This window comes from Rhinichthys klamathensis, unplaced genomic scaffold (assembly GCF_029890125.1).
Source record: "Rhinichthys klamathensis goyatoka isolate OS25496 unplaced genomic scaffold, OSU_Roscu_1.1 h1tg000393l_1, whole genome shotgun sequence".
Taxonomy (NCBI): Eukaryota; Metazoa; Chordata; class Actinopteri; order Cypriniformes; family Leuciscidae; genus Rhinichthys; species Rhinichthys klamathensis.
Genome location: NW_026606895.1, coordinates 669,331 through 693,770, shown reverse-complemented (window position 1 = coordinate 693,770; position 24,440 = coordinate 669,331). Strand labels below are relative to the sequence as shown.

Genomic DNA, 24,440 nt, shown 5'->3' with positions numbered 1-24,440 from the left:
ATATTATACATTCACCTATGTTGACATTGCTGATTGTGAAAGATACACGAATAGTTAGTGAAATGCCTTATGCTAGATAACACCACATGTCGGCTAAATGCAGTCAATGTAACGTTATCATGGTACGAGCATGGAACATTAGTTCAACGTCAAGCTGATAAAAGTAGCCTATTATTGTAACGTTGCAGTGGGAGTTTACATGAGTTTCCAGCATGTTGTGTGATGCTTTCTCCGATGTGTTGAAAGTCTCAGTGTGGCCGTGTACCATGAGTGCTCGCTCTTGTGTTCGAGCACGAGCATGAGCGCTCTTGTAAAAATTGGTTGCAATCTGAAACATCACGGATAGAGGTCGCTAAAAAATACATATAGCACCTTTAATATTTAATCATATATAATATTTTCAAATTTTAAAGTCGCCATACTAAATTACAAATGCAAATAATCCAAATAGTTTGGTATTATCAATTACATTTGACTTTGATTGCACTCAAAAATCATACGTTTAAAGTATTTTTGCTTTGTTAAATTATGTCACCACCACGTTTTCATTGCTTTGTCCTATTAAAATTTTCTTTTTAAATCTGGATTAGTTGAATACTTGCTTCCAGCCAACATGACATCTAAGATTGCAAAACTTGTTCTAGCCCTAAATATAAAACAATGATCTAGGGCTGGTTCTGATTATGATTGTGAATTATGTAAAATTTTATAATCAGGTTATTAAAAAAAGGACTGCATTGTTTTAAACTGGCTTGACAGAGAAGTCGGTCCATTCTGAATACTGATCCTCCCAAAGAAAAAACAATCAAAACTTGGACAATTATTTTAATTATATAGGAACAATGATGTCAAGATAGCCCAGAACTAAATTCAATTAAACTCAATAATAATACAATTTGCTATAAGGCAACTGAAAATAGAAAATAGTGTTTTAAAATGTTTGGTTAGGGAAGATGAGGATGAATCCTAGGGAGGAACCAAAACTCACCAGGGAGAGAACATCATTTTCTGGTTGATTCATGAAAAAAAAATGAAGAAAAAAAAATGAAAAACATTGATAAAATATCAATAATGGTGGGTTGAATCAACAGCAAAGGTGCAGCTGCAGGTGGAGGCGACTCTAACATATATAAGTCTGATGGGTCATAGACAGCGAAGACAGAGGAACATTTAAAGACTCTCATTCATCTGTATCTCCAACAACAGAACGTCTGGTAAGAGATTTAAATATAATTATACTATAGATTGAAAAAAATATTTGTATTCAGCTCAATGGAGTTTTGGTGGTTATTTGTAAAATGATTTATCGAATTCTTTCTAATGGACATTTTTATAATAAATAAAGCAAAAAAATGTCATAGAATTAAAAGTGCATAAATATTATTTGCTTGTTTGCATGATTATGCAAACAAGACTTAAAATGGTGATTTGTTCTTGATTTTATTTCAAGAGATATACACAGTAATTTGAAAAAAGTGTGTTTAATCTCCAGATCATCAGAGATGAAGAGTGTTCTTCCAGTGAAAATATTGGTGGTTTTGCCTCTGGTTCTGTTGGTGTTCAGTATGTGTGAGCCCCACCAGCCCTCTGGTCCACCCATAAAGCCACCATTCAAACCACCTAATTTCTTCACCACGACAAAGTCAACTTCAAAATCCACCACAATATCCACCTCAAAGCCAACCTGGACCACAACCTCCACTGAAACCTCCAACGAAACCCCCACTGCAACCTCCACCTCAAGTCCCACTGCAACCTCCACCTCAAGCCCCACTGCAACCTCCACCTCAAGCCCCACTGCAACCTCCACCTCAAGCACCACTGAAACCTCCACCGAAACCCCCACTGCAACCTTTATCTCAAGCCCCACTGCAACCTCCACCTCAAGCCCCACTGCAACCTCCACCGAAACCCCCACTGCAACCTCCACCTCAAGCCCCACTGCAACCTTTATCTCAAGCCCCACTGCAACCTCCACCTCAAGCCCCACTGCAACCTCCACCTCAAGCCCCACTGCAACCTCCACCTCAAGCCCCACTGCAACCTCCACCTCAAGCCCCACTGCAACCTCTACCGAAACCCCCACTGCAACCTTCACCTCAAGCCCCACTGCAACCTCCACCTCAAGCCCCACTGCAATCTCCACCTCAAGCCAACCTGTAACCTCCACCGAAACCCCCACTGCAACCTCCACCTCAAGCCCCACTGAAATCTCCACCGAAACCCCCACTGCAACCTCCACCTCAAGCCCCACTGCAACCTTTACTTCAAGCCCCACTGCAACCTCCACCTCAAGCCCCACTGCAACCTCCACCGAAACCCCCACTGCAACCTCCACCTCAAGCCCCACTGCAACCTCCACTTCAAGCCCCACTGCAACCTTTACCTCAAGCCCCACTGCAACCTCCACCTCAACCTCCACCTCAAGCCAACCTGCAACCTCCACCGAAACCCGCACTGCAACCTCCACCTCAAGCCCCACTGAAATCTCCACCGAAACCCCCACTGCAACCTCCACCTCAAGCCCCACTGCAACCTTTACTTCAAGCCCCACTGCAACCTCCACCTCAAGCCCCACTGCAACCTCCACCGAAACCCCCACTGCAACCTCCACCTCAAGCCCCAATGCAACCTCCACTTCAAGCCCCACTGCAACCTTTACCTCAAGCCCCACTGCAACCTCCACCTCAAGCCCCACTGCAACCTTCACCTCAAGCCAACCTGCAACCTCCACCAAAACCCGCACTGCAACCTCCACCTCAAGCCCCACTGCAACCTCCACCTCAAGCCCCACTGCAACCTTTACTTCAAGCCCCACTGCAACCTCCACCTCAAGCCCCACTGCAACCTCCACCTCAAGCCCCACTGCAACCTCCACTTTAAGCCCCACTGCAACCTTTACCTCAAGCTCCACTGCAAGCTCCATTGCAACCTCCACCTCAAGCTCGACTGCAACCTTTACCTCAAGCCCCACTGCAACCTCCACCTCAAGCCCCACTGCAACCTCCACTTTAAGCCCCACTGCAACCTTTACCTCAAGCTCCACTGCAAGCTCCATTGCAACCTCCACCTCAAGCTCGACTGCAACCTTTACCTCAAGCCCCACTGCAACCTCCACCTCAAGCCCCACTGCAACCTCCACCTCAAGCCCCACTAAAACCTCCAACTCAAGACCCACTGAAACCTCCAACTCAAGACCCACTGAAACCTCCAACTCAAGCCTCATTCCAACCTCCACCGAAAGCCCCACCTCAAGCCCCACTGCAACCTTCACCTCAAGCCCCACTGAAAACTTCACTTCAAGCCCCACTGAAACCTCCAACTCAAGCCTCACTGAAACCTCCAACTCAAGCCTCACTGCAACCTCCACCGAAACCTCCACCTTAAGCCCCACAGCAACCCCCACCACCTTAAGCCCCACAGCAATCTCCACCTCAAACCCCACTGCAACGTCCACCTCAAGCCCCACTGCAACCTCCACCTTGAAACCTACTGCAACCTCCACATCAAACCCCACTGAAACGTCCACCTCAAGCCCCATTGCAACCTCCACCTCAAGCCCCACAGCAACCTCCACGTCAAACCCCACTGCAACCTCCAACTCAAGCCCCACAGCAACCTCCAACAAAACCCCCACTGCAACCTCCACCTCAAGCTCCAATGCAACCTCCACCTCAAGCCCTACTGCAACCTCCACCTCAAGCCCCACTGCAACCTCCACCTCAAACCCCACTGCAACCTCCACCTCAAGCCCCACTGCAACCTCCACCTTGAACCCTACTGCAACCTCCACATCAAACCCCACTGCAACCTCCACCTCAAGCCCCATTGCAACGTCCACCTCAAGCTCCACAGCAACCTCCACCTTAAGCCCCACTGCAACCACCACCTCAAACCCCACAGCAACCTCCACCTCAAACCCCACTGCAACCTCCAACTCAAGCCCCACAGCAACCTCCAACAAAACCCCCACTGCAACCTCCACCTCAAGCTCCACTGCAACCTCCATCACAACATCCACTCACCAGCAGGAAAATAAAATGAACTAATAGTAATTTATGAATGGTTAAAGGGCTCATGTCATACTTTGTATTTGTCACAGTTGTCTGCTGTCTTCATGTCACGTGTCTTTATTAGTTCATCTGTAGCACCTGTCTTGTTTATCATCAACTGTTTCACCTGTCTTCACTAATCAATCAGTCTCTGTATTTGGCCCTGTCCCAATATCCGCACTTCAGAATCCTTGTAGTATTGTGACGTTTCGAACAGCTAACCAATGGGGTATAACGGTTGCTATGGTGCTGTTCGGGAGCGGAAACTCCGAAGATAAAGGAAGCCGGACGGTGTGGTAAAGTGTTTTTCAAGGACGCGAATTTAAAAATATTAGTGTTATTGTGTCACGAAATGTAGTTTTAGGAGTTTTTCAGTCGAGAATATAGTTGTTTAAAGCTCAAATCTGTGGTTTATTTATAAAGATAGCGCCTATTTAAAAATTTGATCTGAAGTTTTCAGAGTTCCAGGGATCACCGGGCGCTCAGCGCTCATGTACCCCGCCTGGAACAGCCTTACCTCGGCTAGTCATTCTGACGTTTCCTGCGGGCTCTGTGTCTAGTAGTTAAACATGAGCTATAAATTGGCTTGTTTATATCTAACTGGCGATCTTTGGTCTCATTAATCTATGATTTGTTCCCTGGCAAATCGTTTTGGCTGAGGGCAAAGTGAAGTTTCATAACTTTATATATTTAGGCTATTTAACTGTAACGTTGTAACGTTAGCCTGTTGACTTATGTTTGACTGAATCTTTTAACTTGCTTTATTTCTTGACTTATATAGCTTATACTTTTTAGGCTGCTTATACTTTAATAATGGCTATTATTGATCAATAAAACTGAAATTTAACAAAAAGAGACAGGGTTGTGTCATTTTATTTCATATAGCCTATGTAAGACTATTTTAATATACCGGTATAGCCTAATATATCACCAACACGTCATGTATTTTTTCATGTATGGGATGGGAAGAATTTCATATATCAATTTCCATAATAACATAATTAAAATTGCATTTCGAATCGCTGTGAATACGGTAAGGCAGTATAAGCTCAGGTAAAACTCAATCACAATTTATCTTAGCCAAAAACTGTTTTAATATTAATAACATTAACAGAAAGGTTGGTAGCTAAGAGTAAAAAAAGATATACATTTTTTCATTCAAAGGATTGTGTCATGTTTACAGCTATTATAAGCAGCACACACATTAGCCAAATGAACGGTGTTTGCTCCCCTGATCACAACAGAAGTGACGTAGATTGTGACGTGTGCAAAACTGTCCCAATTCTGCTCTTCACAGCTTCGGGCCATTGCGCACTTACTCCGCTAAGTGCTCTTTCAACAAGTGTCCACTTCGAGGAAGACCTTAGGGCGTAGTATGGGTATTGGGACAGGGCCTGTATTTAGTTCCCTTCAGTTCAGTCAGTCTTTGTCAGTTGTTATTTGTGTTTAGAGTGTGTTTGTGTATTATCCTGCCTGCCTGCTCCTGTGAGTAAACTTTAAGTAAAGCGTTTGTATTGGAGCCTTTGGACTTTGAGTCTTCTTCAACCCACACCACACCGTGACAGTATTGTATTGTTTCCCTGACATCAACTTAATGTTAGTAAACTGTTCTTGTTTGTTTTGGGTTCTTTTCTGACATAATTATACAGTTTGTTCAAATCTTCTGAATGTATAATGAGTTGTTTCATGTTTCATTCCATTTCAATAAATGCAAAGCAACATCAAAACATTTGCCTTTTTTTATAAAAGAATAAAACTTTCACAATTGATATTATCAATAAAATTAAACAATAAAATTAAACAAAAACCCATATCTGCACAACATGAAGAGGGTGGGTCTAATAGTGCATTGATTCACACGTAGCTAATTTGTCAGTAAAATCTGTGTTCATCCAGAATTCTTGATTCATAAATAATTGTGCACTAAAACTTCTAAATGTAGGTTACAATAAAATAGAATCATCTGTATGCAAAAAAAAACCCATTGATGAGCTACTTTTTAAACACAAATTTGGAGAAAGTGACTCGACTAAACTATTAAGGCTATGAGAAACAATTCATCACATAACAAAATGCAGCCTGTATATATGCAAATACCGGACAAACGAGAGGTCCAATACAGGATTGCATATAGTCTAGGGCTATATAAAACTGTTTCTTGAGTTTTAACCATTTGTGAGAATAACACACTTTACGTGACAGGAAGATCTTAATGTGCATGCTCGGATGGAAAGCCTGCACGTGTGTACTATGTACTATAACGTGTACTAATTTTAATCCCAACGTATTTGACCTGAAATGCATTGCCACAATTTCCACCCTGCATGGTACTAACAGAACAAAGCAAAATCTTGCTTGCATCATTCTGTTCGGGTTTTTGTATCAAAGTGGACCCATGAAGACCTCTAATATAGGCCTATGTTTCCTACGTGATAAACTCAGTTCTCCTCCCAGCATTGTCCCGTGTACCAGTCAGTCTGTCCAGATCTTTTTATGCTGTAGTCTAGAGGCATCACATAACCTGTACATGACATTTGATCCATTCTGAGACAAAAAAACATTTCTGATGTTACCGTCTTCACAAAAAACTTCATTGTCTTGTTTCATTTCTAGAGTCTGTGCACTGAAACCAAACCGTAACACTACATACAGAACATAAAGTGCCATAAAACGCCTACACACTGACACACAACCCAGTGTAATAGACGGACCATCTCAGGGGAACATGTGGGGCTATATCTACACATTCGGCTCATCCTCTACTTGCAAATACTCCCAGTAAGAAAAACACAGAGAGATCATGAGTATCCATCCAGGCATGAAGATGTTGGCAGCTGTGGTTGTTTTATTCCTGGCGGTCGGCATGAGTGACAGCGTGATTCTGAATAAATGTGAGCTGAAGCAGCAGCTTCAGACCGGCCTTACACTGCCTCCGAATATGACCGACGTGCTGGCACAGAGTAAGTCTCCATCTCTAAATCCAGAGCTTAATATCTGACTTGAGATACCGAACACAGATGCTTCTGTGTGTATTAATATAGTTACTGTTTCACGGTTTGCAGGTGAGCTGAGCATATAGATTTTTTGGTCACTTATATGGAAAAGAGTGGTGGTGATATTCTTTAAAAATGACCTTTCAGCTTTCACCAAATAAAGGCTTATGCACACCAAGGACGATAACAATAATGATTAAGATATAGTTTTAAAAAATTAAGTTTCTAAAAGGGGTGATGCCAGGAAATATTTTGGTTCCCCAAAGAACCTTTCTGTGAGCCATTCTTAAAGAACCATTTTTTTAGGACAATTTACAAATCTAAAGAACCTTTTTCCATAATAAAGAACTTTTTGTGGAATGGAAAGATTCCATGGAGGTTTAAGGTTCTTTATGGAACCATAGATTCCAATTAATAACCTTTAAAGTCCACACCACAGCTATAACAATACACGGCACCAAGGAACGATATCGTTGGAATCACTTTCAAGCACAAATTTTTTTCAGCTTAAGAACGATTAAAGCACTAACAGCCAAACAGAAATGGTTGAGCATTTGAAGCGGCAGGAGACAAAACTGCAGCGTGCGCTTAGAATAAACAGAACAACATTATGCGTTGGTGAGGATGCTAGTCATCATTGTTGTTTATTGTTCTTGTTGTGAACCTTATCTGAAACTCTCTTTACAGTCGTGTGCCATGTCCAGCTGACCTCTAACTTCAACACCAGCGCCATTAAGACGATCACTGAGCCACAAAATTCAGGTGAACTTCACGGTCCTCGTAAGGGCAGGTCTGCCAAGAGCCAAGGAAAAAATAAAGGCCGCCCCTCCAGTAAAGTCCCCTCTCCACCCCACTTGGAAAGTGCAGAGGACAAAAATGAGGTCTGGACCTTGTACGGCTTGTTCCAACTTAGTGACCATGTGGTGTGCAACTCCACCCAAAGTCATTCCCTGAACCTCTGCGGACTGACCTGCAACAGTGAGTATATATTCACTTTTACTCAAAACAGATGCTTTAAATTAATCAAAAGTGACAGTAAAGACATTTCTAATGTTACAAAAGGTTTATATTTCAAATACATGCTGGGTAACACTTTACTTGAAGGGGTGTGCATAAGACTGACATAACACCTTCATAATCGTGACATGACACATGTTATGAATATGAAGGAAGTTTTATGCATGTTTGTGACAACTGTCATTAAGTGTCATTTGCTCAATTATGACATTTTTAATGCAAATATGACATTGTTTGAGATGTCTTTGTTATGACACCTTGACATAAACCAATACATCATAACCTGTCAGTGTCTTTGTCATGACAACTTGACATTATTAAGACAACACAACCTGTCATAAACATGACATAGCAGATTAATTATCAAACTTAAGAAACCACTTAGCTTTATTGGTTAACATTACATTAAACTGTCAGGTGGTTGGTTTTGACATTGACTGTCATGAAGCCATTATAACTGTTTAATGACAAATTCAATTTGTACCACTGTAGTTGAGGTCACGAAAAATATTCATGACACAGTTATAATGGACTGATGACAGCCAATGTCAAAACCAACCACATGACAGTTTAACTAAATTTAATGTCAAGTTGTCATGACAAAGACACTGACAGGTTATGGCGTTATGGTTTATGTCAAGATGTCATAACAAAGACATCTTAAACAATGTCATATTTGCATTCAAAATGTCATTATTGAGCGAAAGACACTTAATGACAGTTGTCACAAACATGCATAAACCCTACTTCATATTCATGACATATGTCATGTCATGGTTATGAAGGTGTCATGTCAGTCTTATGTACACCCCTTCAAGTAAAGTGTTACCTTCAAATTATCACAGAAGTACTGGGATAAAAAAAAAGTTCACATTTAAACACTAAATAAATTTTTGAAAGTAACTTGGCACTTCAAATAACGATTGCATCGAATACATCATTAAGCCAGTGGGTGGCGACAAGTAACTGTAAAAAAGTATATTTGTCAATGAATCATTCAAAGACGCTGATTCATCTAGTAATGAATACAGTGAAGTATTTGAGCGAGTCATTGAATTATTCATTTAACACAATTTTTAAAAAATTCATTCAGATTAATTTAACATTTAAACATAGACTTCAGCAATTAACATTTTGTCAGAACCTCTAGTAAATTACATGTTCTTTAGTTTAGTTTGTCTGTTCAGAATTCTGATCTCTGTTTGAAACAATTAAATAAAAATGTAATTCTCAATTTATCTAGAACCGTGCAGCTCTACGAAGAATCCTGAAAAAAATATCACGGTTTCCACAAAAATATGAAGCAGCACAACTGTTTACAGCATTGATAAAAATCAGCAATGTTTCTTGAGCAGCAAATAAGCATATTAAAAAGATCATGTGACACTGAAGACTGGAGAAAATGTGAAGCTGAAAATGTTAAAATATATTACAATAGAAATAAGTATTTCAATAGGTATTTTAAATTGTAATATTTCACAATATCACTGTTTTTACTGTATTTTTGATTAACTAACTGCCGCCTTGATGAGCAGATTAGACTTCAATATATATGTGTGTGTGTGTGCTCTTAAATTAATGTGATTATTTTTCTTTTTCAGAGCTGCTTGACGATAACATCAGTGATGATTTGGCCTGTGTCCAAGTCCTTATAAATAAAATGTGAGTTTAATTTATTTTAATAGTACACATAAATATGAGAACATGCTATTATCGTATAAAGCTATTTTCACACTAGGCCTACATCTTAATTTCTAGTGTAATAGTTAGTGTAAAAGTTAATTTAGCAGACTGTAGGCCTAGTGTCGACATTTATTCCACATAGAAATGCTATTAGTAGTGAATCCTTATAAGGCAGGCGAGTGCAAGTGTCCTGAAACTGTGTTTATCTGACTATCACAGGACTGCAGTGATTCCTGACCCCAAAACTGCTAAACACATCCGTAAAATGTAAGTGAATGAAATCTAAAACACGTTTAATATACAACAACCAATTCAATACAGCAATTAATGGAAAACATGAATGCATTTGTTGTGTTTGCATGTAAGAATATTATAAACGGATATAGAGGTCTCTACAATAGCTGTGGATCATTTCTTTTCTAAAAAGCATACAGTCTTTAATCTTTAATACTTTCCTTTGACAGGATCTCTTTGATCTACCAGCCAGAGTGTGTCAATGCAAAGGCCTCTATATACTTCGCTGACTGTCCATAATCCTGAGTTTTAGACCTGAATCCTGAACCTTGATGTCCCCTGCTTTACTTTTACATTTATGCGCATTTATTAACTTTTAGCTTTAGACATCAAATCCTAGCACAGTTTGTGTCTTATTCTGAATGAGTCATTAAATCCTTTTGAAACACAGTGTTGTGCTCATGAATTTAATTCATTCCTTCAGTCATGAACATTGTGGACAATTCAAATCAGATGTAAAACACATGGCTTTTGAGAAGGTGTGTAGGTTGTTGGTTGGTTTAGTGAAATGACAGATTGGTGGTTCTCTAATTTTCTAATCAGTGGTTAAGATGAGTAGACCAAGTTACGATATTTGTACACGCTATTTTTTCCCTTCCTGTTAGTTAGTGGGCAATTTATTAAGTACCGGTACATAGAACATCCACTAGATGGCGTGCTTGTTTTTATTAAATGAATGGCACCCTTGATTTTTGAGTAATACTGGGATAATAAAACACAAAAATATACAAATATTTTATAATAATCTGTTCCACATTCATCACAGAATGCATGTCAGCATATATCAACACTGTTAGTTGTGTCAGATATTTATTATTAAAACTGACAAATCCAGCCTTTACTTCAAAGAATAAACAGGATGGTTTCAAACTTTTTTTCAGCTCAAGTAAGAATATCATACAACCATAATTATAAGTAAATGCAGCAGCCATTTTGTTTTTCTGGTGTTGCTAGCTACTAAAAATGAAGGGAAAAGAAATGTATGCAACATGTATAACACACACATATACTAATATTTAAAACTTTTTCAACAACTGTTGTTGAGTGAAATATTAAAAGAGGATCTTTAGTAATTTTTCCTGTGTACTGTAGGCAATGAGAATATGTAAAAAAAAAAAAGTTCAGTGACACTTAGTGGTCTTTAATGTGGTCTTTATTAGAAATACTTTAGAAGACTACATGACTGATGATGATAATGCAAAACCTGTCAGGACTGTGATTTATGTCTGAATACAAACAAGGACTGATGCAGTCAGGCAGATATAAAAAAGTAACATGTTCACTGACTGATTTCAACTAATTGTGCGACAACATAAAGTGTGTCTAACTAGGCAGTATTTCAAAGTAAAACACATGGTGATTACTTCCTGATAACACATAGCCTACTGCTGTAAATACTGTACAAGCACAAAGATTTACTCTCATGACAATGTATAATACATTGTTTAAATTCAAAACTATTATGAATATCGAGATATCTTTTTATTCTATGTATGGTTTTAGTACATTTTCGTGTAAAAGACCCTGCCAAATTCAGGTTTCAAATTCAGAGGGCGGGGCTAATTGTCACACTTTGTACTCAAGTGAATATTTCTCACTTGAGGTATATTTTTTAGAAAATAGTATATTTCCGGGTTCCTCAGAAGCGGAAGTCATCATGGTTGGGTAAACTTCTATTGTGGTGAAAAAGAGACTACATTAAATATATTTTTGCTCAAATAGCACAAGAAAAACTCCGCAATAGTTTTCACAACTTTAAAAAAATAAATAAAAAAATAAAAAAAGAGATTGATAACAGCAGTCAGAAAGAGAAAGATTTCACTGTTTTACTTTACTGTCCCGCTTTTTTTGTGATTTGATGCAAAGGTAATATAATACAAAGTATAGTGTAATAAATATACATGCATTAAAAATGAAAATATTAAAAAAAACTGCAGGATTTAAGATGCGTGAAAAACGTTTAACTCAGGCTTAGAGGGGTGGTATAATGCCCTTTCCACAAGATGTAAAATAAGTATTTGATGTCCCCATGTGTGTGTATGTGAAGTTTTAGCTCAAAATACCCAACTGATATTTATATATAGCATGTTAAAATTGTCACTTTTTGAAGGGGAGCAAAAACGCACCGTTTCTTGTTGTCCTTAAAAAGCAATTTATTTAAAAGCAAATATCTCCCTTTGCTTTGAACTTTGAGCATTGTAACTTTGCAGATGTTGTTTATGCTCAAACAGCAACATTACACACCAGCTAGAGTTAGAAAAGTGAAATCAAAATCAACCACCCCTTTAACGTTTTTCACCGTTGTTCAACAGACAACCAGTTTTGGAGAAGATAAGCATGTGTGTAACTGAGATGAATAGCCCTTGTGTGTGACAACTAGCCCCGGTGTCTCTACAATAGACTTCTCTCAGACAAACTCCGCTCTCGCCTTGAGCTCCGGACACAGTTTGGCCTCGAGGTCTTCGATCTTGATGGACTCGACGTCTTTGCCGCTGCTGACGCTGGCGGCGCGCGTGATCTTCGTCAGCGTGTCCTCGTAGGGCGGCGGGAGGTAGACCATGAGGAAGACCCCGTCAGACATGTCCGAGCTCGTGCTGTTTAGCCGCTCCGCGTTCCCGGTGAGTGACGACAGAATCTCGGCGTTGCACTCCGGGTCCTGCAGGTCGAGTGCGATGATGTTGCTCAGTCCGAGCTTGTTCTGTCTGAATCTTCGGTAAAGAAGGACAAACGCGATGCCGAACACGATGAGAGTGACGAGCGGGAGAACGACGTACAGGATAAGCTCCGATTTCCCGGTGTTTTCCGTCGAAAGCTCGTTCCAGTGGTAACCCTAAAGGGGCATAAAGGACATGATTTTGAACATTTGCATTTAAAGGCCTTGTTTTGATGATTGGAAAGGACTGTATAATTTGACTGGTCTTTAAAGGGTTGTGGCCACCAGGGGGCATCGATTAGAATGCAGACAAGATGTTCCGTTTAGGTGTTTTATTAAAATAAAAGTTTAATGTGTGTGGTTCTGAAAAACAGAGATACAGGCATAAATCAGTAAATGTAGACTCTCTATATAAATGTCAAAAAGTTATTACATGCATAGCAGGTATATAATAAACAAAAACGATCAAGATATTAAATTATAGTTTTGTTATGTATGACTTAAATGCAGTGTTATAATAAATGCTTATCACTAAGCAAATACAAACTTAGAAATGCAATAATACACTATATCCCTGGTCAAAGATTAATTTGCTGCACATTAACTGCAACAATATACAACAGGCTAAATTCAGCTGAATATAATAATTATGAACTGCTGAGTTATTCCTTCAAATAAACAATGTTACACTTTGTGCAAGAACAACAGACGTTTTTTCAATAGAGACACGTAAGGCTTGTAGAGCAACAGCGTTCTCAACAATAAAACACACAGACGGTGAGAAGCCCCGCCATTATACGAAAACAAGCACTAACGTAACTACTAGAAGTGGGCGGAGCATCGTCTTTGCATTCAGAGCAGGCACGTGCGATGAAGTGTGTGTGTGTGTGTGAGGTAAAACTAACAACAAACATCAGTATACTTACTGGTAGTTGCACGCACACAATTCTAGGAACTTATAATAAGTACAGCAACACTATTATATTCTCTATATCAATCAATATAGACTACAGTCTTTCAACAACAGCGCTCTTTCAAACTTTCCCGAAACTGAATGAAAGCTGTCTTCTTCCGCGGACCGCAGAGCGCAGTACCGCTTCTGATTGGCTGATTCCCAAGCAGCCAGTTTTATCTGCCTGAAGAAGTCATTCTTCGTCACAGGCCTGGATGATCCTAAAAAAAACCTTAAAGTTATAGTTCACCCAAAAATTAAAATTCAGACATTTACTCACCCTCATGTTGTTGCAAACCTGTAAGTCTTCGTTCATCTTCCGAACACAAATGAAGATCTTTTTGATGAAATCTGAGATTTTTGTCTCTCCATTCAGTCTACGCAACTGCCACTTTGACGCTCCAAAAAGTTCATAAAGAGAGCATAAAACTAATTCATATGAATTGAAGGGTTTAGTCCATATTTTCTGTAGAGACACGATCGCTTTATATGATGAACAGATTTAATTTAGGCTTTTTATTCACATATAAACATTGATCATTGGACATAAACAGAAGCTCAAACGTGCTGCGTAACACGAGAATGAACCTCATTGGTTCTCGCACGTCAAGAGAACATGCTTGAGCTTCAGTTTACCACAACTGATGTGTGAGTTGATGGATGTTTATATGTGTATAAAATCCTAAATAAATCTGTTCATCATATAAAGCGATCAAGTCTCTTCAGAAAATTTGGACTAAACCACTCAATTCATATGGATTAGTTTTAAGATCTCTTTATGAACTTTCTGAAGCGTTAAAGTGGTAGTTGCGTAGACTGTCAATGGAGGGACAGAAATCTCAGATTTCATCAAACATATCTTTATTTGTGTTCGGAAGATGAACGAAAGTCTTGCGGGTTTGGAACGACGTGAGGGCGAGTAAATGATGACTGAATTTTCATTTTTGGGTGAACTAGACCTTTATAATCCTACGTTTTCATATAAATTACATTATATGAAATCGCCACCTCGTATAAAGTCACATTTTCTCATTAGATTGGGTTTGTATTTGCTTTGCTGGACGGACGGCTGGTTTCAAAGCCTGGCCAGCTGAAAAGTGTCCAAAACCCTCTTAAACCAAATAAGACCAGGCTGGGAGGAAGGCTATAACCAGCAGTTTTCAGTAATAGTAACCAGATAGACATTAAATAAGATGAAAGTGAAGAAAATTCACAAATTTCATATAAGAAACTTGTAGAATTCCAAACAAAACATTGTATCATCCAGAAGCAGTGTGTCCACTGTCCACCATAACTGGACTGCATCCCAAAATCTGTTGCTTCTTCCACCGTTTTACCAACACTAATCACGTAATGGTGCTTTTCAGCCAGATTAGATATTTTGGCGCTTCGAACCCCTTCGTGTCACTGTCTCACCTCAAATAAACCCCTATGGAGATCACAACCGAAACTTCAAAACATCCTCACCAGAAATTCAACACAAAACAAAGAGTCTCGAGTTGAATCTCACATGAACTGAATGACTAAAGCCAGAAGTACTGCAGGTCAGAGTTATTATAATTTTGAAAATTATTATTTTTTAGATATGTCCTTTCAATTTAGCTTTCAATCTTTTTTACTCTTATTTTCTTAAAAATAAAGGATCCAAATTGGGGGTTTTGCAGCGATACCACAGAAGAACCATTTTTTTGGTTCGCATGCAAAGAATCTTTCAGTGAACAGTTCTTAAAGGGATAGTTCACCCAAAAATAAAAATTATGTCATCAAACAGTTGTGCGTGCGTACATATATATATTTTCCATACTATGTAAGTCAATGGTTGCCCCACAACTCTTTGGCAACAAACATTCTTCAAAATATCTTCCTTTGTGTTCAGCAGAACTAAGAAATGTATACAGGTTTGGAACAACTTTCAGGTGAGTAAATCATTTTTGTTTGAACTATCCCTTTAAAAGAACCGTTTTTCTTAGTGTGGAGAAAATTAATAATCTAAATAACCTTTTTTCACTATCTAGAACCTTTTGTCCAATGGAATGGTTCTTCATGGAACCGTTGAGTGTCTAATCTGTCATTTTCTGTGCTACTTCTCTAATGGGATTGCTCACGTACCTGTAGCCGCTGTTCCACAGTAGGCGGTGAAGGAGACCCCGAAACCCAGTCATCTCTTCCAGCTGGTCCAAACTTTATCCAGCTGCTGTCCAACAATCGTCGCATTCTGCCGTTGACAGAAGAGCTTCGGCGGATGATGGAGATGAGCGCGAGCTCAGCGGATGAGAGAGACAGACCAGCAGCTGTCTAAAGAGCGCAGCGGGATCACAGCTGCATCTTGTGTCTGTCTGAACTCAGAGTGTGTGTGTGTGTGTGTGTGTGAGCGTGAGAGAGAGAGAGAGATGGAGTTTGTGTGTGTTAAGTACTGTCTCACATGCTCGCACATGCAGATCAGTGGAAATCAGGCCAGCGGTCAGCCAATGGTGCGGGGCGAAAGAACACCCGAAAGGCAATCATTCAGAGATTTGTGCTGTGCGCAGCTGGCCTATATTTAATAAACAGCAGAGAGCTGTCAATCAAACAAGATTCAGAGCTGCTGGGGCAGCAGAAATGGGCGGAGCATCGTCTTTGCATTCAGAGCAGGCACGTGCGATGAAGTGTGTGTGTGTGTGTGTGTGTGTGTGTGTGTGTGTGTGTGTGTGTGTGTGTGTGTGTGTGTGTGTGTGTGTGTGTGAGTGTGTGTGAGATGCACGTTAACATGAACATCTAGGAATGGTTCAGAAGAGGCAGCTGTTGCTTTAAGATAAACGTTTTGCTTTTGGAGGAACTTAACCCTGCAAGGCCTGATATAGCAAATAATTAAAAAATATTTTTTTGAGCCTAAGGCAAAACATACCGGAAAAAAGTTTGCATATCTGTTATGTTTTGTATCATTCATATATGATTCACCAGGCTTTAATGTCCTATAGCGAATATAGAGCTCACAATCAAGGACTAAAATTATGCAATTTGGTGCATTTGCTGATTTTTATATGTCCAAGATGAAATTCTGAGAGTTTATAATGTAAATCAATGAGATCTTTATTCAATTCAATTTAATTCACATTTATTTGTATAGCGCTTTTCACAATACACATCATTTCAAAGCAGCTTTAAAGAAAATGTAAAGAAAATTATAACAGTATAGTTATTATATATATATATATATATATATATATATATATATTACTTGAATAAAGTGCATATAAATATAATTTGTCACTGCATATCTCCCAATAATATGTCTTAGTAAGATGATATTTGAATGCTTAGTTTTATGATTAAAGCTCTATAGTCTTAATTGTGAGGGTAAAATATATAATGTAATTGCAATAAAAATGATGATTGAATGATGAACAAATAAATGTTACTCAAAAGCCTGTTGGATCATATTTGATAATAAAAGATAAATTATGGATAATCAAGTTGCTTCAGTCCGGGAAGTGTTCATATTGAAATGCTACTAACAAAATAAAAGTTATTTTTGTGTTTATAGAAATCATTAAAGATTTCACAGCAAAAAGACACAACTTAAAGATGGACATTTTACAATGATACTAAAAGGTCTTAAAAAATAAAACGTATAAACTATTAATAAGATGACAGAGTGTATGTTCAGATGACAGAAGGCTTTTCAGCAAAGTTTTGATCATTTGAATGTAATATTTATGTATCAAATATGCAAATTAATTTGCATATCAAATTTGATACAGTATAGGGTTCAGACAAAAGCAGGAGAAACGCAACAGAAACATGCAGATGTGAAGTCTGGTTGGTTGGCGATGTGAAATGAGCTGAGCCATATGCCAGTAAGAGATAAAACTCTGTCCAAGCCGAAGCGGCATCACTGCGATAGTTTTATTAGGACTAAAGCTCATTACTTATATGGCGTGGATCACTGTCAGTACATTTGCTTTATTAATGTCTGTGATCCTGCCCCAAAACAACAAAATAAACACGGATTCTGATTTCTCAACATTGTCACGTTTACACCAGTTTGGTTTTTACTATATTGGCATTAAAATGATTTGAAATTTAATCTCTACTCTTTGACTTATTATGTCCCTGATATTATAATGTTAGAAAGTTCAAAACGAGAAACTGTGCAATTGTGATCTTAAGGAGGCACTAGCTTATCTGACCTCCTTTTGTTGGTGTAACCTGAAGCACATTTGGCTGCATGATTTTTTCCTTTAAAACGCCAAATTGTGTGCGCTGATGCTTTATATAAATGCAAACTGTTTTTACAGATGAATTTCAGACACAGAACAATCCTAATATCTGGGTTTGTAGGGGACGGCTGGGATTGAGCTTTTCAGGTTAAGCAGAGGCCATGTTTTTAATTAGAGATATGGACATTTCTGTGTAATTCAGTCGAAATTTGTGACGCACACGTGAAGGTTTTCCAAAGAAAATTCACTGACCATTAATGAGAGTTTGCCGGACGTCCCGTGAAGCCGTGGATAAAGCAATCATGCAAAAAGAGGACACTTTAATCACATGACCAGACAAAACAAACCAGAGGGATGATGACAGCAGACCGTGAACCACACATTCATTTAAATGAACACACACTATTGCTAAAAAAAAAAAAAGAACTGCAAAAAAACCTAAGCCTGAACTAAAATATATTTTAATGTTGCTGAAATGAGCACAGAAATAAAATAAAAATGACCACAAATTAATTTGACTACAAATCAAAAATACAAAAAAATCATACAAAAATCTAAATATATAAATAATATATAAAATGTCTAGTAAATAATTGTATTTTATTTATAAAACATGTAAAAATATACTGAAAATATAAAACTAAACGGAAAGTAGAAAGACATCTTACTTCAAATTATAATACTAAAAATAAGAATATTAATAAGAAAAAATATATATATATATTATATAAATGATCTAATATATAAAAAAATACATAAAAGTATACAAAAAATCTAAAGCTAAAAATACAAAAACACTTGACTGCAAATGAATAATACTAAAAATAAGAATATTAGTAAAAAATAAAATATCTAATTTATAAAAAAGTAAAAAATATACTCAAACTAGAAAAACATTTGACTACTAAATAAGAATATTATTAATAATAAAATCATATAAAAATATAAAATAATAAATAAAAATATACTGAAAATATAAAGCTAAACTGAAAGTACAAAAACATATATATAATATTTAAATTAATATATAAAAATATGCTGAAAATCTAAAACTCAAAATAGAAAAACACTTGACAACAAATTAATAATACTAAAAATATAAATATTGGCAAAAAATATAATATAAATAATCAGAATATCTAATATATAAAGAAGTAAAAATATGCTGAAAATCTAAAACTAACTCAAACTAGAAAAAATATATATATATAAAAAATAAATAAGAATATACAGAAAATATAAAACTACAATCAATCTAAAAAACCTATTCAAACAATATGAAAACTAATTGAAATGCGAAATTAAAACACTACAATAAATGTAAAAACTATAATAACCTAAAAATGCCATGTGACAGCCAGCTTCATATTAACGCTAATGCCAACCCGTCACGTTAGCCCTTCACACAAACTTAATCACACACACATGGCATGAGGCTTTACCATGTCAGACACAAAATGGGGTCAGCGGACGCTCTCCTCCTCACTTTAGCAGAGACCAGGTCTAGACCAGAGTCTGAATCAGAGGACACTGATCATCTCCTAAACTACATTCAGATGGGAAGTGACCCAATCTAGTAATACAAGGATTCAGAGAATCCCCTAAACTGACACACTTTCATTTTCTGCTGTCAGTGAAAAGTTAATAGCCTGGATGCCAGCCCGAACCCCGCCCACATCATTTTTTGGTCGGGAAGTTCGGTCTGGACTCGATCCATTGAGGAGTAATTATGATCGGTTCAGAATTAGTCGGGCCAATCAAATTGCCAGGGCGGGCTTTATACGATGATGGACAGATGATCTGCAGGGACGTAATCATCACGTTATCAAAGAGCGCTTGGGTTGAACTGGTTTCCCTCAGAGATCACTGCAGCTGGAGAACTGAGATGTAGAGATCCCACTATCGCGTCTGTTGTAAAAGAAATCGACAGCGCATTAATCTTAAAAGACGAACAGAGAACTGCAATTAAGGCATTTGTCGATCGGAACGATGTGTTTGCCGTCCTTCCTACGGGATTCGGCAAAAGTTGATTTTATCAGCTGGCTCCGATGGTCGCTAAGAAGATGGGACGCAATGAAAACCCTGTGGTCGTTGTGGTTTCTCCTTTGGTCGCACTCATGGAGGACCAAGTAAAAGAAGCAACACTCATTATTTTACTACTTCTTCCAGCGTGCGTGCAGTTGAGTTCTGTTGACAACTTTGCGTAGCTCATAAAAAAAAACATTTACTGCGTAGGGGTGGGAATCTTTGGTCACCTCACGATCCGATCCGATTCCGATTCTGGGGGTCACGATCCGATTCCAGAACGATTCTTTATGTACCCCCCCCCCCCCCCCCCCCCTTATTAATTCATTAGTTTACATAAGTAATTAAGTACTTTTTAAAAAATAATTACAAATTAATTTGTTTTTGTTAAAACAGTTGTATGTTAAGAATTTTAAACTAATATGACAAATAATAAAGAGGAGCATAGAAAAATATAACAAACAACAAACAAAAAGTGCTTTCAGTAGCCTATAGATTATCTGAACGTTTTCCATTCAAGAACTGTGAGTGATTTTTCTTCATCTTTACTATTGTTTTTTACTATGACATCATAGACTGCGGGAGATCTATTAAGCTGCATTCACGCTCGCATCTCTTTTGAAATAAAAGAAGTAATGCGGTGTGTCCTGTCCGTTTAATCCCTTAAGACATAACTGGCTGTGTTTACATTAATTTTGCACAAGTAGCCTACATTAAACCACTACACGTAGTCGCACAGCCGCATGCGCGAGCAGTCTCACAAACAAAGCGCGCGTCAGCATTTGAAATTGAAAGCAGCCTTCTGTTAGTGAGGTTCATATTTTAAATAAATAAGTCCACTGCATTCCAAACCACATAAATGATGACTTCGTAGAGCATTTGTAAGGAAAATACCGACGGGCGAGACAGCACACTTCAAGTGTAACATCAAAGAAAGCGCGCGTCTCTCACAGCGTATCCTGTGCAATGAAGCCTGTGAATGTCCTTGTAATTCGCTTCAACCTTTCCGAACTTTATGAAAGATTATTTTACGGAAGGTTCGAGTGGTGTATGTGTGTGAGGAATTGGAAGCAAGCAGAATACGGGTGTTTCTAAACCAAACTCAACGTCATCGCACATCTGGTTAAAAACTAAGCTCAGAATCGATTCTGGAATTCTCAGAATCGATCCAGAATCGTTGGAGAGAGAATCGCGATGCATCGATGGATCGATTTTTTCTCCCACCCCTATTACTGCGTTGCTCTGGTTGGTTGTAGGTCTATCCATTTGACTGCAGAGTTGTTGTTTTTTTCCTGGTTCGGTTAAGACACGCCTCATAATCAAAGCCCTATGGAGCAATATTAGACTCATATTCTGACTAGAATGTGAGTATGACGAAGTCAGGCTAAAATGTTAATATGATATTCCACAATTAGTTTATTCTTCAAATATCAACATCGAATCCGTCGGGGTCAGTTCAAGGATGCCTTTGTTTCAGTTTTTAAGCCATAATATAAAGTCTTCAATTGTGTTTTCACTCTCGCTGCCTTATTTCTATAAGTTCCATCTCAACCCCCACCTTAAGCCCCACTGCAACCTCCACCTCAAGTCCCATTGAAACCTCCACCTCAAGCCCCACTGCAACCCCCACCTTAAGCGCCATTGCAACCTTCACCTCAACCCCCACTGAAACCTCCACCTCAAGCCCCACTGCAACCTCCACCTCAAGCCCCACTGCAACCTCCACCTTAAGCCCCACTGCAACCTCCACCTTAAGCCCCACTGCAACCTCAACCTCAAGCCCCACTGCAACCTCCACCTTAAGCTCCACTGCAACCTCCACCTTAAGCTCCACTGCAACCTCCACCTCAAGCCAACCTGCAACCTCCACCTCAAGCTCCACTGCAACCTCCACCTCAAGCCCCACTGCAACCTCCACCTTAAGCTCCACTGCAACCTCCACCTCAAGCCCCACTGCAACCTCCACCTCAAGCCCCACTGCAACCTCCACCTCAAGCTCCACTGCAACCTCCACCTTAAGCCCCACTGCAACCTCCACCTCAAGCCCCACTGCAACCTCCACCTCAAGCCCCACTGCAACCTCCACACTGTAAACCCTAACGCTCAAAATACTTAATTGGTTTGAGTAGGAAAAACTTAAATTAAACTAATTAGTTCAGTCAAATTAACTTTTATGAGTATTTAGCACTTTCTTTTTCTTTCAAGTTCACAGAATGGATATATTTTAAGTAAACTGAACTGTTTCATTGTTTTGAGTTTTATGAAATTATTTCTTTTAATTTAGACGAACTTAAGTTTAACTGAAACGGCTGGGATGTATATTTCCCAGCATGCTTTGCCGATGGCACTCGAAAGGGAGAGTAAATGCTAAAATTAAGTGTAATACAATGTTTTTTTTGTGCAAGATTAATGTTAAGCGGGTGATTTAGTAATGATTAATGTTTCGTTATGCTAATTTAGAAGAATTTCTGTTAATGTTGGTTTTAGGATAGTTACCATCATGGTGACAAGTGGTGCATGAGCTTGATTTGAGAGCAAATAAAACCTTTATATTGCTGCAAGTGTTAATGTGCCTACTATTGTTAAGAAGTTAACAAAATAGTATGTTAGCAAACTAGCTTGTTAAAGCTAGCTAAGTTTATACTAATAAAAGTGTTCACATTGAGATTACATGAAATTTTAAGTTAAATGTATGAATTAGTGTACTCAAACATTTCAAGTTAAGAACAATTCAAATGTACAAATACAAAATAAAAATATGTCAGTTCTGCTTACTTAAACTTTGAATTTCTTAACTTAAAAAATTTGAGGCAATTTATTGCCTTAAATTTTTTGAGTTGTGCCAACTTATTCGGGTTTACAGTGCACCTCAAGCCCCACTGCAACCTCCACCTTAAGCCCCACTGCAACCTCCACCTCAAGCCCCACTGAAACCTCCACCTCAAGCCCCACTGCAACCTCCACCTCAAGCCCCACTGCAACCTCCACCTTAAGCTCCACTGCAACCTCCACCTCAAGCCCCACTGCAACCTCCACCTCAAACCCCACTGCAACCTCCACCTCAAGCCCCACTGCAACCTCCACCTCAAGCCCCACTGCAACCTCCACCTCAAGCCCCACTGCAACCTCCACCTTAAGCTCCACTGCAACCTCCACCTCAAGCCCCACTGCAACCTCCACCTCAAGCCCCACTGCAACCTCCACCTCAAGCTCCACTGCAACCTCCACCTTAAGCCCCACTGCAACCTCCACCTCAAGCCCCACTGCAACCTCCACCTCAAGCCCCACTGCAACCTCCACCTCAAGCCCCACTGCAACCTCCACCTCAAACCCCACTGCAACCTCCATCTCAAGCCCCACTGCAACCTCCACCTCAAGCCCCACTGCAACCTCCACCTCAAGCCCCACTGCAACCTCCACCTCAAGCCCCACTGCAACCTCCACCTCAACCCCCACTGCAACCTCCACCTCAAGCCCCACTGCAACCTCCACCTCAAGCCCCACTGCAACCTCCACCTCAAGCCCCACTGCAACCTCCACCTCAAGCCCCACTGCAACCTCCACCTCAACCCCCACTGCAACCTCCACCTCAAGCCCCACTGCAACCTCCACCTCAAGCCCCACTGCAACCTCCACCTTAAGCTCCACTGCAACCTCCACCTCAAGCCCCACTGCAACCTCCATCTCAAGCCCCACTGCAACCTCCACCTCAAGCCCCACTGCAACCTCCACCTCAAGCCCCACTGCAACCTCCACCTCAAGCCCCACTGCAACCTCCACCTCAAGCCCCACTGCAACCTCCACCTCAAGCCCCACTGCAACCTCCACCTCAAGCCCCACTGCAACCTCCACCTCAAGCCCCACTGCAACCTCCACCTCAAGCCCCACTGCAACCTCCACCTCAAGCCCCACTGCAACCTTTACCTCAACCCCCACTGCAACCTCCACTTCAAACCCCACAGTAACCTCCATCACAACATCCACTCACCACCAGGAAAATAAAATGAACAAATAGTAATTTATGAATGGTTAAAGGGCTCATGTCATACATTGTATTGTATTTTTTCCCTGACATCAACTTAATGTTAGTAAACTGTTCTTGTTTGTTTTGGGTTTTTCTCTCACATAATTATACAGTTTGTTCAAATCTTCTGAATGTATAATGGGTTGCTTCATGTTTCATTCCATTTCAATAAATGCAAAGCAACATCAAAACATTTGCCTTTTTCTATAAAAGAATAAAACTTTCACAATTGATAACAATAAAATGAAACAAAATCCCATATCTGCACAACATGAGGAGGGTGGGTCTAATAGTGCATAGATTCACATCACCTCAAGTCACCTCACATCATGTAGTCAGTAAAATCTGTGTTCATGCAGAATTCTTGATTTATAAATAAATGTCTTCTAAATCTTCTAAATGTAGGTTACAATAAAATAGAATCATCTGTACGCAAAAGAAAAACATTGATGAGCTACTTTTCAACATAAAATTGGAGAAAGTGACTCGACTAAACTATTAAGGCTATAAGAAACAATTAATTACATAACAAAATGCAGCCTGTATAT

The 24,440-nt window shown here is 39.3% G+C and overlaps 2 protein-coding genes and 1 long non-coding RNA gene across 7 annotated transcripts; 2 read left to right on the top strand and 1 right to left on the bottom strand.

The window, feature by feature from the left end:
* Positions 1-1,580: 1,580 nt before the first annotated feature.
* LOC130070050 (mucin-2-like) lies at positions 1,581-24,083 on the top strand (the record flags this gene model as incomplete). Its single annotated transcript, XM_056234326.1, has 8 exons — positions 1,581-3,990; positions 6,869-7,012; positions 7,733-8,023; positions 9,664-9,724; positions 9,965-10,012; positions 21,409-21,943; positions 22,732-23,528; positions 23,948-24,083. Coding segments are annotated over 8 exons (4,290 nt in total), but the record flags the coding sequence as incomplete, so codon positions are not given.
* LOC130070077 (uncharacterized) lies at positions 3,418-5,764 on the bottom strand. Of its 5 annotated transcripts, XR_008803838.1 has the most exons (5): positions 5,638-5,764; positions 3,986-4,003; positions 3,836-3,865; positions 3,722-3,763; positions 3,418-3,457 (listed from the first exon to the last, which is right to left on the bottom strand). It is a non-coding gene; the product is annotated as an uncharacterized LOC130070077 (long non-coding RNA). The 5 variants fall into 5 exon arrangements; XR_008803836.1 differs by lacking the exon at positions 3,986-4,003 and having other exon boundaries at positions 3,836-3,889; positions 5,644-5,764; XR_008803834.1 differs by lacking the exons at positions 3,418-3,457; positions 3,986-4,003 and adding an exon at positions 3,561-3,619 and having other exon boundaries at positions 3,692-3,763; positions 3,836-3,931.
* Positions 6,755-10,429, top strand: LOC130070076 (lysozyme C, milk isozyme). The gene is made up of 5 exons (XM_056234358.1): positions 6,755-7,012; positions 7,733-8,023; positions 9,664-9,724; positions 9,965-10,012; positions 10,210-10,429. Exons 1-5 carry the CDS (start codon positions 6,853-6,855, stop codon positions 10,277-10,279), a joined length of 630 nt encoding a protein of 209 aa, XP_056090333.1. The 5' UTR covers positions 6,755-6,852; the 3' UTR covers positions 10,280-10,429.
* Positions 24,084-24,440: the final 357 nt, after the last annotated feature.

What these genes read in the sequence shown, in the direction of transcription:
- LOC130070076 (XM_056234358.1), top strand. Translation starts at nt 6,853, where the DNA reads ATGAGTATCCATCCAGGCATGAAGATGTTGGCAGCTGTGGTTGTTTTA. An exon ending in CTGCGGACTGACCTGCAACA is followed by an intron (nt 8,024 to 9,663) that starts GTGAGTATATAT and finishes TTTCTTTTTCAG; the next exon opens with AGCTGCTTGACGATAACATC. An exon ending in CAAGTCCTTATAAATAAAAT is followed by an intron (nt 9,725 to 9,964) that starts GTGAGTTTAATT and finishes TGACTATCACAG; the next exon opens with GACTGCAGTGATTCCTGACC.